This window comes from Zosterops lateralis, assembly GCF_965231275.1.
Source record: "Zosterops lateralis genome assembly, chromosome: 3".
NCBI lineage: Eukaryota > Metazoa > Chordata > Aves > Passeriformes > Zosteropidae > Zosterops > Zosterops lateralis.
This window is the reverse complement of record NC_139764.1, coordinates 94,939,947-94,956,838: the sequence shown is the minus strand read 5'-3', so window position 1 is coordinate 94,956,838 and position 16,892 is coordinate 94,939,947. Positions and strand designations below refer to the sequence as shown.

Genomic DNA, 16,892 nt, shown 5'->3' with positions numbered 1-16,892 from the left:
CAGGTAGTTTGAATCTTATCTGAAATAACCCCTGTTTTAAAAGCCACTTATGCAGGTCAAACCAGACTCTCATTTGAACCAGAATAAAGTACCAAAGTAGTTCAGCAGTTTATAAAAACCGTAATACCTTATCTATAGCACTGTCAAAACTTGGACACACTGACATTGCTATTACATGTACCTCTAAAAAAATACCTCTAAACAAATGACTAGATTTATCTGAAATAAAACATCTTTCATTGGACTCACGTTTGAAACTGTTAACAAAGTCTTTGTCACACTTCTTGTCTTTTAGAGTTTATACATTTTTTTCTATATACTTGTTATCACATTTATGTTTTCAAAGAATTAGATATCAAATTCAGAGGTTACACAATGTTAGCAGTGTTACAATGCATGCCTTTATTTTCCAGATAAATTAATGCTAAGAATAAATGGAATGAAGAAGTAAAATTGCATGCTTCTCTTTTGAGGTAAGAACAAATTTATAAAGGAATGCCATAAACAATAATGCCATAGGTGTGGTAGCAGAATATCATGAATGTCTTTACTGAAAAATAACAAAGCAAAAAAGATTCCAGGCTCCATTTTGCATACATTAAGAGGAATATATTGCTCTTAAAACAGGTACTTAAATCTAGAGTGAATCACCAATTTGAATGCAAAAGTATTGCTGAGCAGTTTGCTCATTTTCAACTAAGGCTACACTTACAGACAGTAATGAGTTACACGGGGAAGAAATGCCAAAGCACTAGCTAATAATATGGATGAATGTTCATTCTTATGAAATCCTCACAAATTGTTTTTTAATGTTGATATTTAATATGTCAATTATGTCTTTTTTCAATCAATTTATCAATAAATGAATAATAAATCAGTATGTTGAGCCAGACCATCCTTCTTCATTCTGTTCTACTGAGCTCTGGCATGAACATTTTAGGGAAACTGAAGAAACAGCAAAATAAATACAGTAGCCCTTCAAGTTCTTGATTTGGTATTCTGGAAATTGAATAACTCTCACCAAAACATTTTTTTTTAATAGCAGTCAGCAAAAGTGTAGAAACAGGATGTTCAGACATTGCATTACATTAAAAAAACCCACAATATTATTGTTGATACTCTACTACAATGATATTATAATATTCAGTTTATCAGGGTGTTTATATCAAATAACACAGACAAAAAGAATGAGATCCAATATAATTTTAGGGTTTTTTCACTCTTTTTTCTACATATCTTTCTTATTGACTGGTTTATTTAATGGTCTTTTAGACCTCAGAAATGGAGAAAGAATAATTCAGTTCAACAAAATCTGTACAGAACAAAAGCAATCAAGTGTTGGTACTCAATAAAAAGCTGTCTGTGGTTTACTGGGTTACTGAGAGTTCAACTGGATCTTAGCACGAGTGGGAATGTTAGTCTGGGATAAAAACATATTTCATTTGTTTGATTGAAACCTACCCTTTGAAGTTTTCAGGAGTGCTCATAAGGCATTATACTACAAACTGTCCCTCTCATCACTGCTTTCACTACTGTTTGAAAATTACCTATACATCATTGATACATTATTAAGTTTCTAACATGCTCTAATACACCTTCCAAAAGTTTCTGTAAGAAGAAAATGAGCAAAGGCACTCATTACAAGGAGATAAAACAAGTCACTAACAAAATGTAATCCAATCATAGGAGATAAATGAAAGTTCTAATTTGCACTTACTGTTTTCCTACAGCATTAAAGCAGCTAGATGATGCAATGACTAGAAATATAATGTGCTAAATATAATAAAGCACTCAGTACATTCTGTAAATAGTACTCTAAATTAAATACTTATGAAAAGTAAATGATGCGAAACACTCAGGAGGGAACTGAAGAAAGAAAATCAAGTAAATCTCTGTGTATGACTTGTCAGAGCAGACAGATACACTTATGTACTTAAAGAGGGATAAGGATCTACAGGAGATGCCAGACTGACCTGCAAGTTAAAAACCAGTGTCATACCATGAGGCACAGTGGAACTATAACAAATTAAGAAAGCAAAGAGAAGTACATCTTGAGGCACTCATTTTTGGGGGTCTTTTCCAAAACAAGTGGTAGATGGAATATTTTGAAGAGAACAGCTATTGGGGCAGGACTTCAGGGGGTGGAGCAAGCAGTCCTTACACATACATAAAATTTAACTAAATAGAAAATAAAAATAAAAAATAAGATTGGAATGCTCTATTACATTACTGATTTCCATTGTACATCAGTTGCATTCAGTTATGTCTGAATGGTTACTATTCCAAACAAAATGTTCTAGAGAGCAAAGTACAGAGTAATTTAGAAATTATGACACTCAAGTGTTTTATGTGCTTTAGTTAGAAGAATAAAATTTATAACTCCAATCTGGGCACAGTTTGAACACCACAAATAGCAACATATCCACACTATGCTGAAGGGAACTACGAAGATAGATATGTATCTGAATTCACACATCTTCCCAGGAACTGTCTGCCTTCCCAGGAATTTAGATCATGAGTCCTTTTGGGTAACAATAATAGTTTCTACTCTTTGTTTGCTTGTTTTAACAAGGAGGCTGGTAAATTGGACCTGATGTCTCTCACCTTTAGTCATTACAGACTTTTTGTTCAAGTTAGGATTCAAAGCACAAGACTCTCTCGAAGATATCTACAACCAGTAAGTTGCCTTACCGGCTATGCATTCTGATATTATAGCAGATCAGAAGCACTATTTATGCATCAGGAACTAACCAAAAGAAAAATGGAAAACTCACATCCTTCACAACTTTTTCTTATACGTCTGCTTTGTGTTTTAACAATATTACAACAACAACAACAAAAAAGCGGAAAAAATAAAGAAGAAACCATTTCAAACTACAGCTATTTATCTCACAGAGCATATTTACCTTACAGCATTGCATACTAGCTGACTAGAGGTTAAAGAGTTCAGTGTTTTTAAGTGGTACTTCTTCTGTTAGAGTAAGTTTTTTCAATTAAGGGTCTTAGGTGCCGGAAAAAGTCTCTGAAGCAAATCAAGACAATTTCATTAGGAAATGAACAACTGCCCTCCCACATAAATAAAGTAAAAAAAAAAAAAAATTACCAGAGAAGATCTCTATTCTATCTCTATGTGGTCTCTTTATACTTAAAGGAATTTCATCTTGTTCCCTTGTTGCTATAGGACACAAAACAAATGACATGCACGCAGTCAGGTCGTCAGGGCAAAGAGAGGAAAGTTTATTTTCTTACTTCGATTTATATAGATTTTGGACAATCACTACAGATTGGAGGATGAGTTTGACATCTCTCCAACTACACTGGAGGTGTTAAACTAGAAGTCCATCAATTGTCCCTCCTCAAGAGAGGAATGAAAACATCACTTTGTTTACATAAAAATCTGTAAGAAACTTTACTACAAAAATGCAAACATTAGAAGGCTGAAAAAGATCAGGGCAACACTCCCTTTCTACAGGTGTAAGTTGTAAAATTATAGTCTTTAAGAATCTAAGTTTTCCAGACAAAGCGTTAGAATAAAGTAATTTTATTGCTACATATTATATTTTTAAAAACGTTTTTCTCTGTTTTGAGAAAGAAAAAAAAAAGAGAAAGGAAGAAAAAATGGTCTTTCAAGAGTAGGTGCGGGGTTTCTTGCAGGATGAACCCAGGCAAATGTGCTCATGGCATGCCTGCAGCAGCAGTTCTGCTATGAGGAACAATGAGAAAACCCTTCATATTTGAAAAGTTTTGTATTGAGAATTATGATCTTATAATTATCAAACACAGAGTAGAAAAGAGGCTTCTGAAAAGCACCCTACCCTCTCCAAAATATAGTAGTCACGATACCTCTTTTGTTTCTAAAATATGGATCCTTAACGTTCTCAGGATGTCTGCTAGGGGGGCTTCCTATTTTCTCTCAATAATCTACTCTAGCACTTTATTTCTCATGTCAAGCATGAATCAGTCTTGCTGTAATCACAATTAAAGACTTTTTTTTTGCTCTATCCATTAAAGATTGAAATGATTTTCACTTTAGAGCAGAAGGATTAAAAAAGTTTACTCAGTTCACAAATGGAGCAAAAATCCATGAACAAGGATATGTAGCTTGTGTGGCATCATTCTTTGCTGTTTTTCACATGTTATCCTCTGAGCACAAAGTTATCATTATTAAATATTTCTTTCATACTTCTGTATTTCTTTCAACCTGTCTACAGAGGCCACAGAAAACCTCTGGTCCATACTTTTTCAGAAATGTAGTACACAAAATTGGAGGCAGTATTCCTGCCAAGGCCTTACAGCAACAGGAACACTTAGCATGTCTTGCAGTAGCTGGCTTAGGTACAGCCCACAGTGCCCGCCTTTCTCAAAAGCCACCAAGCAGACATGGTTGTTCTGGCAGGCAGGTAAGCAGCCAGCCTGCCCTGATGTTAAACTGGCAAGGTGACAGTGTGAGAAACTGCTGGACATGGCTCACCATGTGAAGGGAGGAGTTGGCTGGTAGCTGAAGCCAATAGTGGGGTTAGGACCAATAAGGGGGTAAACCAGAAGGTGAAGTACACTAAAAGAAAGTGAATAATGGGTGAAGAACACCAAAAGACAATGAAGAAGAGGACTAACAGACAGTTGTGGTGGTATCACAGATTAATGTTGAAATAACCAAATGAGCGTGTAAAATTTGGAAAAAATAAGGCCCAATGGAGAAGCAGTAAAGGGTGGGTGAATTCCTTATTTGGGTGGGGAATAAGGAGGAAAAAAGGAACAGGAGGTAAACCAAAGGACTGTAAGTTTTTGGTTTCTCTGTTGGTCACGTCTGTACCTGATTATAACATGCTGATGTAATAATAAAACATAATAAGAAACCATAGTAATAACTCTTAAAAATGAACCTGTTGTTTTTCATATTATCTCTATCTAACTGGCTTCTGCAGATAGGGGCATCTCTGAGTTCTAGTAAGACAGTGCTGGATGAATCCAACCTTTCTAAAAGAATTCAGCCCTCCAGATAACCATCATTTCCCAGTAACAACCTCTTCAGTTTTTTCTAGTCTTTTACATATACTTAATTATTCTTGCATATATTCCGTGTCTTAATTGGCTTCAACCCTGGTTTTCAGACTCATTCTTCAATATGGCAAGATCATTCATATATTTAACACGGTATTCTACAGCTTAACGTCTGCAAAATCAGTAGGCTTACTTTTGCTAATGCACCATAAAGGCAGTATTCAAGGGAACTGGATTCATGTCAGACCTCTTCAGCACTTCTAGTCAGTATGTCAGTTTTGAAAGTGAACCATCTATACCTTTTATTGGATTATCCAATAAAATCTGTACAACCAAATCCATATAATACTTATTTAAAATATTTTAATGTCACAAGTTGTCAAAAACCTTGCTGGAATCAAGATATGTTGTAGCAACCTCCTGTCACACATCCACAGGATATGTTCACAAGAGAAAATTAGATTAGTTGTCACTGTTTGAAAAATCCTTCAGGGCAGTCCTTTGTCATCTTTTTGCTCCACACAGGTATTTTGCTTATTTATTTCAAGTTTCTTTAAAGGATTGAAGTCAAATCGACTATTGTCTAATAATCCAACTTCTTCTTTATCCACTTAGCAACCATAATGTTTGCCCCTTTCCTATTGTTTAGGTATGTCATTTGGCAGACAAAAATCCCCTGAAATAATCATGATAAAAATTTAAGTTTTAAAAACATAAAAAACTATCCAGAAAACAAACCAAAAAGCATTGCAAGTTTTTTTTATCTGTACAGAGAGAGAATTGGCTAATTTACTTTCATAAAAAATAAAAATCAATCCAGCAGTATGTATTTTTGGAAAATTGAGTCCCAAATCTAACAAAGAATCAAGTGCTTTCAAATTTCTGGAGCATTATAATAAGTTATGTCAAGCAAAATCAAAAGTTATGATGCTTAGATGCTGTGTTTCATCATTGACACAGGTTACCTAGGCACTTAGAACCAGAGCTTCAGCAATGCTACTTATTAAATACCTTTCAAATTTGTGTAATCCCTGAGCATTTCTTAAAATCTTGTAGTCCTTGGAGTAACTAGCATGATATGTCCTGGTATAACTAGAACTCACCAAACAATTTCCACAGACAGTCTGGGATTTTAGCTTTGGTGGGAAAAGGAATTTAAAATTGTGGAAGTAGCTGGACCAATTAACTTCATGACCTGGTACTGTTTATTTTAACAGTATAAACATATCAATAACTACAACTTCTACTGCCTTGCCTAATACCTCTAACTTTGGTCATAGACACTGGGAAAAGTCATAGAATCAGAGAATCATAGAATATTCTGAGTTTGAAGGGATCCACAAGGATCATCAAAATCTAAATTACGGCCCTGCACAGGCCAAGAATCACACCATGTTTATTTGGCATCTTTTGGCAAAGAGACCCATAATTAAAGCTGGTTTAGACCCAAGAACCAATATTTCAGTCCTTTCCCATTTTCTTTATTTAAATACATACAAAATTCATTATGTTCTGGAGATTCAGTTTGCAGTAAAAACAGTCAGAGGCAATATAAAAGACAAAGAAGAAAGCCAGGTTCAACAAAGTAATTTTTTACATTCTTGGTTACTCTAAATCCTAGTTTTTTAATGGCTTGTGAAAAACAGAATCTGAATGAAATCTATCCACATTTAACCTTCTCCCTTTATGAAAGGTTAAGTTGGACTCTAAAAGCAATGAAGAAAACTCACCGCAGGCAACACAGTAATGAAACTTTAAGGACCTGTTTAATTCTTCAGGAATGTCTATTCTCAAAAGGAAAGATAAATTTGCAGCTATCACCAATTTTACTTCAAGGCATCTCTTTAAGTGACCTTCAATTTCTTAAGGTTATCCTTTCTCTAAATTTTAAATCAACTGCTTTAGCAAGAGGTATTCAGGTCTGTACAAACATTATATAACTGACACTATTAGGCTCCATTAATCTAGGCCAGAACGAGTCCTCTTCTGCTTTCAGTTATCATTGCCAAGTTTTATATGATGCCTTTGTGACAGGTACCTGAGAATTCACATTTTGATTACTTTTAAAGCCAATTTTCACAGGACAGTTGTTCACAATTGTTCTTTTAATATTTTTATGTGTTCTAGTTTTGTTTAATTGATCTGCCCAAGTTCATTATACATTTTTTCCTCATTTTTTGGCAGAAAACAAGCCAATGTTTGTTGCTGTCAGTTTTACCTTAAATTATCAGAAGTTGAAAATGGAAAAATGGGATAGATTTGTACTGGCCAGTTTTAGTTACCTACTTTGGATCATAGGCTGAGGCAAGTCAAGAGAGTATAAGTGGCTCCTTTAAAGGATGATATAAAGCACTGGTATCAAGTTCCACATTTAAACAGCTCTCTGGAACAGAATAAGTTTCTGCACTGATTATTTTGGCAGTTATGGAGATTAGCCTGTTTATTTAGGAAATCAAATTATGTATGTATCTAGTGATATGTATATAGATATATGACAGTCCCCAAAATTTTTTGAAAATTGAAGGAGAGTATATCTTCCCCTTTTTCAACTGAACTCATTATGTTTGCCCAAATTGGTAAAGAAAAAACTGAATAGTAACTAAAATACTTGCAGTAGACAGTTCATCCAACAAAAGTTTTCCAAATCAAATACCTTTTCCCCTGGCATTCATAATCACCTGTTTTTCATATTGATTTAATTAATAATTAAAAACCATGGCAAAGAGAGTAATTAAAGCACAGAATTATAGAACAGTTTGGGTTGGAAGGGAGCTTTAAATATAATGGAGGTCAACCCCACTGCAAAAAGCAGACACTAGATCAGATTGCTCAGAGCTCCACTAACTTGACCTTGAACGTTTCCAGGGATGGGGCATGCACCACTGTTGCACTGCACTCCCACACCCGATTAGGTGTTTCCATATTAGGAAAAGAGTTTAAGGTTCAACCCAGGACTTTTAAGGAAGAAGAACCAGAAACTTCTGTGCTTCTCCCACCGTAATTGGCTCAGTGCCAGGAAAAAGGCATCTGTTGGACCTTTTAGCTGCTCTTCAAAGAATGCAGCTATTTTCTATTGGGCAACTTGCCAAAAAACCCTCCTAAATCGTTGAGTACATAAACGAGAGCATGGACATTCTTGGGGCTTTTTCAGGATGTCTTAGCAGGTGTAAGGGACTTCCCTGCACTGTGCACAGCTTTTATCCTTTTGTTTTGTATGCTTTGTTATTTTCTATTTTATTAAAACCTTTTTGCTTTTTCAAAACACCTCTGATCAAGCTGTCTTGCTAATTATTATTAAACCATTTCTGGGAGGTTGCTGGCCAACCCTCAGAACTTGATACAACTTTGTGGGGCTCAAAACACGCTGGCCTCATGCAGAATTGTATCCATCTCTCTGGGAAACCTTACCCAGTGCTTTACCATCTTTAATGTAAGAAAAAATACTTCTTTTTTGCTAAACTAAATCAATACTTTTTCAGTTTAAAATAAGTACCTCTTGTCCTATCACAGTATGTTCTCAAAGTTTGTCCTAGTCACTCTTACAGGCCCCCTTTAGATACTGAAAGGCTGCAATAAGGTCACCCTGGAGCCTTCCCTTCTCCAGGCTGAAAAGTCCCAGCTCTCCCGGTCTTTCCTCATAGGACTGGTGTTCTATTCCTCTGATTATCTTTGTGGCCATCCTCTGGATCATTTAGAGATGGTCCACGTCCTTCTTATTTTGGGAGCCCCAGGGCTGGATGCAGCGGGGAGAGGGGACTCACAAGAGCAGAGTAGAGGGGCAGAATCACCTGCCCTGACCTGCTGGCCACTCTGCTTTTGATGCAGCCCAGGACACAGTTGGCTTTCTGTTCTCCGAGTCCTTCCTACCTTCAAGTGCCTTATCACAACTTCTAGGAGGATCTGTTCCATGATCTTGCCAGGAATATGGATGAGGCTGACAGGTTGGCAGTTCCTGGGTTCCTCCTTTCTATCAGTTTTAAAAATGGGTGCAATGTTTCCTTTCTACTTCTCACCAAGGGCTTCATCTGACTTCCATGACTTTCCAAACACCATGGAGAATGGCTAGGCAACTACATCAGCCAATTCTCTTAGGACTCTGCGATGCATCTCATTAGGTCTCATAGACTTAAGCATGTTCAGGTTCCTGAAGTGGTCACAAATCTGATCTTTAGTTACAGTGAGAGGGACTTTATTCTCCCATCACTGATCTTGCAGTCCATCCACTACTCAGTTTTAAAACTTATTAGATGTGTATATGCAAGCTCTAGAAATTTTCCAAAAATGTAATCACATGAATTTAAAAAATTGAACAATATAATGGAAATCTTACCTGGTCAGAGGGAGAACAGCATTTATTTGCCATTTTCATCTATGAAAAAGAGATGGAAGAACACATAGAGTTATTAATATGCTGAAGACTTTATGTGATGCAAATAGCCTTGATTGACTTAGTTATTGAACATTATATTAATATTTCCCAATTATATTTGTAAGAAATGTTATCATTCAGTGCTTAAATACTAGATTTTACTATTATAGGAAATTTCCAAAACCAAGGACTTGAAAGACGAAAGCCTTTTATCAGAGTTTTCCTTAAATACCTCATAAAGATTTGCATTTATAAATTTAACTTTGCCAGTCTGAGTGAAAACACTACACTGTAATGTAGACATCTCATTCAGGTCTCAATTTAACAATTGCTTAAATGAGTTCTGTAATTAAATCCTTGTGAAATGATGACCATAGAGTATAAAATGTATTTAAAGATGAAATGAACTTTGCATGGACTTTCCTCTTAGTTTACTCTTCATGACAAAGTTTTTCTTCTTTGTTTAGATAATGAAGAGTTTTAATCAGTTTTATTTTTCTATGGCAGTCACAGTTTGTACAGAGGAGTGGTGGACAAATACTGTCATATATAGTACACTAATACTTACTTAAAGTGCAAGATTTTTTAGTTTAATTTTGTTATGTGTAGATAAGAATTTAGAAAGAAATAAATTAGAGTGGAAAAACCAGATTTCTCTACATGCTAGGAGTAAGCTGAAATCTGTCCTAGAGTTGATGAGTACCTTCAAAGGACCTTGTTAAAAAGCCTGTTTTATTAGAAATGAAAGGTTTTTGATTGAAGATCAAAACCCTGTACACTTATGCACTGGGAAAACTACAACTGCCATAGGAAATGAGCAGAGGAAATCCAGGGCTATTTCTTGTATCCTGAGCATACCAGATTTGTAAGATTAAATCTGTGGATGTAACTCAGTTAATATGGTGATGCCATTGACTGCTGTGGTGGGTTGACTCTGGCCAGTAGCTGAGTACCATCATAGCTGCTCCCTTCTCCCTACCAGCAGGAAGACTGAGAGAATAGGAAAAGCAAAAGCAAGAAAACTTCTGAGTCAAGATGAACAGAGCTTAAGTGAAAGAAAAAAGAAAAATTCAAGTCATATAAATGCAATCACTCTCTGCCTCCCACAAGCAGGCTCCAAGCAACAGCTATCCTGGAAGACAAAACCACACCTCCTTTCTCCACTATTTTGATTGCTGAGGACAATGGTGTAGAATGGTCTCTTTGCCCACTTTCGGTCAGCTGTCCCATCAGTGTCCCTTCCTAATTCCTTGTTCCATCCTTTGCTGAGGTGGGTGGGATATGTCAGAGTGAGAAAAAGCCTTCATCCTGTGCAAGCACTGTCTAGCACCACTCAAAACACTGGTGTGTTATTAACACTCTTTTAGCCACAAATACAAAACACAGCACCAGCTGCTGTGAAGAAAGCTACCCCCACCATCCCAGTGAGACCCAGTACACCTGTATGGGCCAACAGAGTGTCATGGTAATGACTCAGGCCTCAGGACGTGTCAGGATTTACACACACACTTGCACCTAACAGATGACAAAAACAACCCATTGTCCTCCATAGAGTGAAGTATCAATGATTATAAACAAAATGACCTTATGACAACCGGAGTCTTGACAGAGGGTGACAGCAATGCTCAGGGCTGTAGGAGCTCTCCAGTCAGCCCTAACCCACCATGGGCCATCAGGGTTTCTTCTCCCTCACATGCTCACTTTTGCAGACCTTTGGAACTGAATTATGCAGTTAAATGGTGACAGGTGTACTGGTGGGTCAGAGAGTGAGGAGTGATGGGAGGGTCTGAGGTAGGAGTGGCCAAGCTGCCTGGGGCATCTGCCAGGCCTGGCTGTCACCTTGGGCTGTGTGTTGGGAGATCCTGCCAGGCTCTTGGAGTGGTCCTGCCACTCTAGAGGAGGAGCAGGGACTACCACAACAGCAGCTAATCACAGGCTGTAGGTGCTGGCACCCACAGCTTAACACAGGCAGAGGACAACAATGAGGATGGAACTGAAATTCAGCTGCTGAGCAGACAGAGGGACCCCAGCAAGGCACCTGACAGGTCACGAACACAGGTGTGCCTTTCTCAGCCTGACACAACTGCAGGGCTGCACTGTGCCAGAGCTGGCCTGGAGCACTGGATGGGAAGTGTCTGGGCTTCTTGGAGCCTGTGGGGCCCCATCAGTAACAAACCAGCTGGAACTCAAGGACCTCACTCTGTAACCTGGTTAAAGCAAACTGGTGGCATGCCCAGTGTTCCAGAAGGAAGCAGTTACCAGTCTGATTTGGTGGTGGGCTTAATCCTGCTAGAGCAGTTGTGCATGACATAATGGAAAGACACCTGGAACACTTCAATGTCAGTACAAATGCTGATACATCTTGCCCATAATCAGGTCCAATTTTTCTCCTGCGCCTCAGACACAAATACATACACAAAGTAATGATACAAAAGCCATATTATACACACAGAAAATATAATTTTCTTTCAAGTGTGTCCAAAACAATACTCAGTAACATGATTACTATGGCACAAACCAGGGTAAGTAAATGGATTCAGATGTGCCTGGAAAAAAGTGTGTCAGACTGGCCATGCAAGTTTTCTGTACTAAGATACTAAGCAGGTAGAATGTTGTGAAAAGCATCCTCATAACCAGCTCTGCTATCCCCAGGTAAGGATAATAGGGAAGAATGCTTTGGACACTGCACAGACCACTCATTCCCTATTCAAAGCAGGATGGCTGCAGCCCTCATGTAGCTGTGGGGAGAGGAGAAGATCTGTTTCTGTATCATATCACATCACATCCCAGAGTCACGGGGCTGAGAAGTACAAACTCTTCACTTCACCTGGCACCACACATGCCCTTCACGTGTCTCCAAAGCTGGTGCAGACAGACAGGAATACAAATGGGATACATTTACCTTGCTGGCAGCGCATGAGTTCTAAGCACTGCAGTATAGAAATGTGAGCTGGACACAGCAGGGGAACTGAAACAAAAAACCTGGGTCTGCAAGGACTGCAAGCAACTTGGAAAATGAACTATTAAGCAAATAGTAATTCCTACACTCTGTTCTAAATGGATACATATGGGGCAGGAACTGAAATGATTCAGAACCATTTACCTAAATCTAACTACCTCCAAGGCTGGGATTTATCTCACATATAATATACCTTTTTCCTCTTTCAAGAAAACAGTGAGAGTGGAGGACCTTGACAGGGACCTATTTTTTTCCTAGCTGTATTAGTATCTGATGTGACTGCTTGGCTAAGTTTATGGGATGTGGGTCCTATCCTTTCTCCTAAAATATAGCCATTACAGCATTGTCACTTCAGCCTACAAAGAAACCTTTGGCTGAAGAAATTAAGAACAGGAGCAGTGAGAAGCATCTCACTATATGAGTTAATGCAGATTAACTAGCTCTGTGTGCTTCTTGTTTCATCATGGAAGATTCACTGTCAGTTTCTGTTACCCCTCTTCCCTCAGTTTCTTCAATGCACCTCCTTCTGCCAGAAGAGGTTTACAAAGAAATAAATCTGAGGTGCTGTATTTATTTCTACCAAAAATAAATGTAAAAAACTTTGAGAATACTGAAAATGAGGATTGAATCACAAAGGAAGATGATAGGGTAGTTTCATGCTGGTAGAAAAGTATGTGAAAAAACAGAATATGAACAGAGAGATGAATGATTTGGGGCAAGGGTCCTCAGAAATAAAAGTAAATGCATGTTGCTTGTAAAGCTGACTGTAACTAGGAGATTTTCTGAGCTAAGTATACAAAGCATATATCAACAATGAGGGCTGAAAAGACACCCTTATGTTTTTCTCCACATTATAGCATTCCCTGTACTCTTCTGTCATCTAAAAGCTAAGTCCAGTCTGGTACCAGAATCATTATTTCTCATCTACCAAGTAACACTCTCAAAATATGCTAACATACAGGGGCAGCATTCCTATGTAGTGACAGTTTCTCACATCTCCACTGTTGAAAGATGACTCCTCCTATACACTTGATCCCCAGAGAGCTTGCCTTTGCATAGAAGTTAGATGTTTCGGTACTTCAAAAGAGTAGTCTGACATTAGCAGAAGTGTCACATTGTGGCAGAGCTATTTTTGCACTACTTACACAAGGACTGTCTCCTGGCATCAGCAGGAGATCTGACAAAGAGCTGCTGTACATGACTGTATTAGGGTAAAATTAAAAAATGAAGTATACGAGGGTAAAGTGATACAGGAAAGATTGGGTGCACTGTATGAAAACAATCCCTATTAGAATCTCTTTAAGAACTAAAATTCTAAAATAAATTATTCCAAATGTCATGCAAATATATAGGACAAAAAATGTATATGAGTAACACAAATAGCACAGTTTAAGTAAGAATGACTAACGTGCGAAAAAAGTTGCTGAAGTCATGAAACAGGTACCAGCAAAACAAAATGTAAAAATGTGTGGAAGTAAAACATGAATAATCATAAGTATTGCTTAAAAAACTAGTAATACCTCAGATAAGGGTGCTGATATTATGTCAACAGTGTTAGCAAAAAAGTCCATTGTGACCATGTATCTAGTAATTAATTTCCATACTAAGATGATGGCATGGGATATAATAGGAAATCAGTACTTTAACTATTTGGAGAAGCAACTGAACTTTGAAAATAACCCATAACCAGATAAGGAACCCTCTGAAACAATTTCTGAATGAGCAGTGATTATCTTTGATCTTGGAGAATCAGGAGACACTTTACAGAAGTGGAGAAGTGCAGAAACAGGAAGAAGCTCTGAAGGAATTACAGATTCATTCCCTAATGTCAGTGTCAGAAGTATGATAAGAAAAGAACATCTTCTGAAATGATAAGACTAAGGTAATAGAAAGGATTCCGAATGGACTTCCAAGACGCCTAATTCAAAGGCCCTGTCCTAAGCATTGTGGACAATGATCTGCTTTCAGGCTACCCAGATGCAGAGCGTTGTCCAGCCTTCTGCTGTACTCCAGCCTCTCAATCCTCATCTTAAAAGTAGTTTGCAACAAAAGGGATTCTCACTGACTACTGCATCTCCCCTTCTGATGATCAATAATTAAATAAATGCTCTGGCCGGACCTTTCCAGTTGCACAGGCTGTATGCCTGACACAACCGGTAAAGCTACTGTCTAAGGAAAAAAGTTTGCATGCTTCTCATATAAGCTGCATAGAATTTACTTTGTTACTCACTAAGAACACACAACATGGACGTTCATCATGACTTGTTTCTCAGGCCCTTCCCGGGAACAGGCAGTTATAAGAACACCAGATGGACTACTTTGTTGACAGAATTCACTATTAATAGATAGTGGAGAAGACTAAGAAAATTCTCCATTTATAATAAAATATTGCTGCTGACAAGTTGCGGCACAGTCAGATACTGTGTCAGAACACAATTACTGCACATATTCCTTTTAAAAATAGTCTAGCACCCTATGACTAACAAAAGCTGCCTGCATTTATTTTTATTCTTATTCACTTAAATCCTTGGAGTGGCTTTCATTCAGTGAATTTCTCTAGAAAGAAAAAAAAAAGGCTTAGTAACTACAAATTGAAATTGCTCTAGAAATATTACCATACACTTCCTTAGAATTATCAAAAAATAATACCCTGAACATTATGTGAGTTACTAAATAGTATTTTAAAAGAATGTGTCATAAGCAAAAATGTCTGATTCTGACAAAGAGATTGCTTAAGCATTTGAATAAGAATTTGAATTTAATTGAATTTAGAAGAATTAATGGAATAAATGAATTATTATGATCAAATGTGATTTATGTAGCTTTTGAAGACTAGGAAAACAAATTAAATGTTAAGTCTATTTTAATCAACAGACTTAAAGATTTATGTTGAAATGTAATACAAATTCTTCACAATATAATCTGGAGATCTAAACAACAGTTTGTTTAGAGCACAAAGCACAAATAACAGGCAGGCTACTAAATCATAATTTATGAATGAAGTTACAGACTTTACAGATGTCAAGAAAAAAAAAAGATTAAAACCTGCACAGGCAATTCTTTCAGGCACAGCTGTGCAATAGTATTTTCATCACTGAATTTTATAATTTCTTAAAGGCAAATATATTTTCAAAATTGTACATTATTAAGTTTCCTATTTAGCTTTATGGTTAATTCTGTAATTATCAATATTTTATCTGGTCTTTCTTGGACTAATAAATGTGAGGTCCAAATAGTAATTTTCTGTTTCTCTGGGGATTAGTTAATACTTCTGATACAAAGGCAATTATTACTTCTTAATTTACAGGAATAATTTAAATAGCATGAGCATCTTTATATTTCTAGGAAGTGAGATGGAATAATGTGACCTTAAATAAATCAACTATTAGATAACTTAAAGATGCAAAACTATGGCCTCCAGCAAGCCTCAGTAAATCATACTTCACTATCTCCAGAATTTTCACATGCTTGTTTCAAAATCAACAAATGCTAATTTCAACCACAGTTTAACTAGAAAAATGTAAAAATGAAATATTTAGTCACATCTAAAGCTCTGTGAAATAAGCAGAATGGATAAATACTTTTAAATACTAAATTTTGCCCTAAAAATCTTCAAAATTATAAATGTAATCTGATTTTCTACTGGTTTCTGTTCTATGCTAACACTGCAAGCCTTGAAAACCTCTTGATACTTCTGATCAGGCAACTTATCTCTGCTTTTTCCTTTCTCCATTTCCTCCCCATACACAAATATTTTACATTTTGTACTTAAAGGTGAATTGTTTTTTACCCTTTGAAAAGTAGAAATAGTTTTACAATATCATAAACAAGAAAATATGCAGAAAGTAACATACATTTTGAAGTGTCAAATCACTGATGTTAGTTGACATTGCTCTCAGCCAGTCAGCACTCTCCTGGGCTGTATAAAACTGAAGTATCCCAGTACTAACTCCATCGAGTGCCAGCACTTCAAATGCATTAGATCTGCAGTAAGAAGAAATATATCCGTAAAGGAAGATTTGTCAGTTTTGTGAAACTGCCCAATATTAATCAGTGTTCAAGTGATTTTTATGCCTTTTGACAAGTTTTGAGTGTTTAATTTACCAATCAATAGAAAGGCAACAAAACCAAGGATAATAGGGCAGTACCAAGAGCAACAGATACAGCAAGTGCTTTCTCTATACCAATATATACATGTGCTGATGATCATCTGCTTCCCCTGGCTATACATATTATGTTCATCATTACTGAACTTAAGGTAGTGTATTCAGGAAATATGCATTGGATCTTTTTGAACAAAAACCAAAAACCCCTGTGTTTTTTTAAACCAAAATGCCAATTTTATTTATTGAATTTTGGCTTCATTTACTAGGAATGTATGAAGATTCAAAGCACTGTCTTCCCTAGCTTTCATTTCTTGGATTCCTAAACTTTTCTATGCAACATTCAAAGCAATGCTTACTTCAAGCACTTTTATGTCATAGGAATTTGAAAAACCTTCTTAGAAGTTTCTACAAAATTTTTTCTTAAATAGACTTCTCAAAACAGCATTGGCACAGGCTA

General features: G+C 36.7%; 1 protein-coding gene and 1 long non-coding RNA gene across 2 annotated transcripts in view; one reads left to right on the top strand and one right to left on the bottom strand.

The window, feature by feature from the left end:
* SNTG2 (syntrophin gamma 2) overlaps window positions 1–16,892 on the bottom strand; it is a gene marked incomplete at its 3' end in the record, with an annotated part of 217,993 nt that overhangs the window by 36,765 nt on the left and 164,336 nt on the right. Inside the window, exons 10-11 of the mRNA XM_083857755.1 lie at window positions 16,184–16,313; window positions 9,332–9,370 (exon numbers count right to left, since the gene is read on the bottom strand). Of these exons, the coding sequence (XP_083713881.1) occupies window positions 9,332–9,370; window positions 16,184–16,313 (169 nt within the window). The remainder of the gene's footprint in view (window positions 1–9,331; window positions 9,371–16,183; window positions 16,314–16,892) is intronic.
* LOC310907498 overlaps window positions 1–16,892 on the top strand; it is a 245,642-nt gene that overhangs the window by 109,190 nt on the left and 119,560 nt on the right. The gene's annotated exons all lie outside the window — the stretch shown is intronic.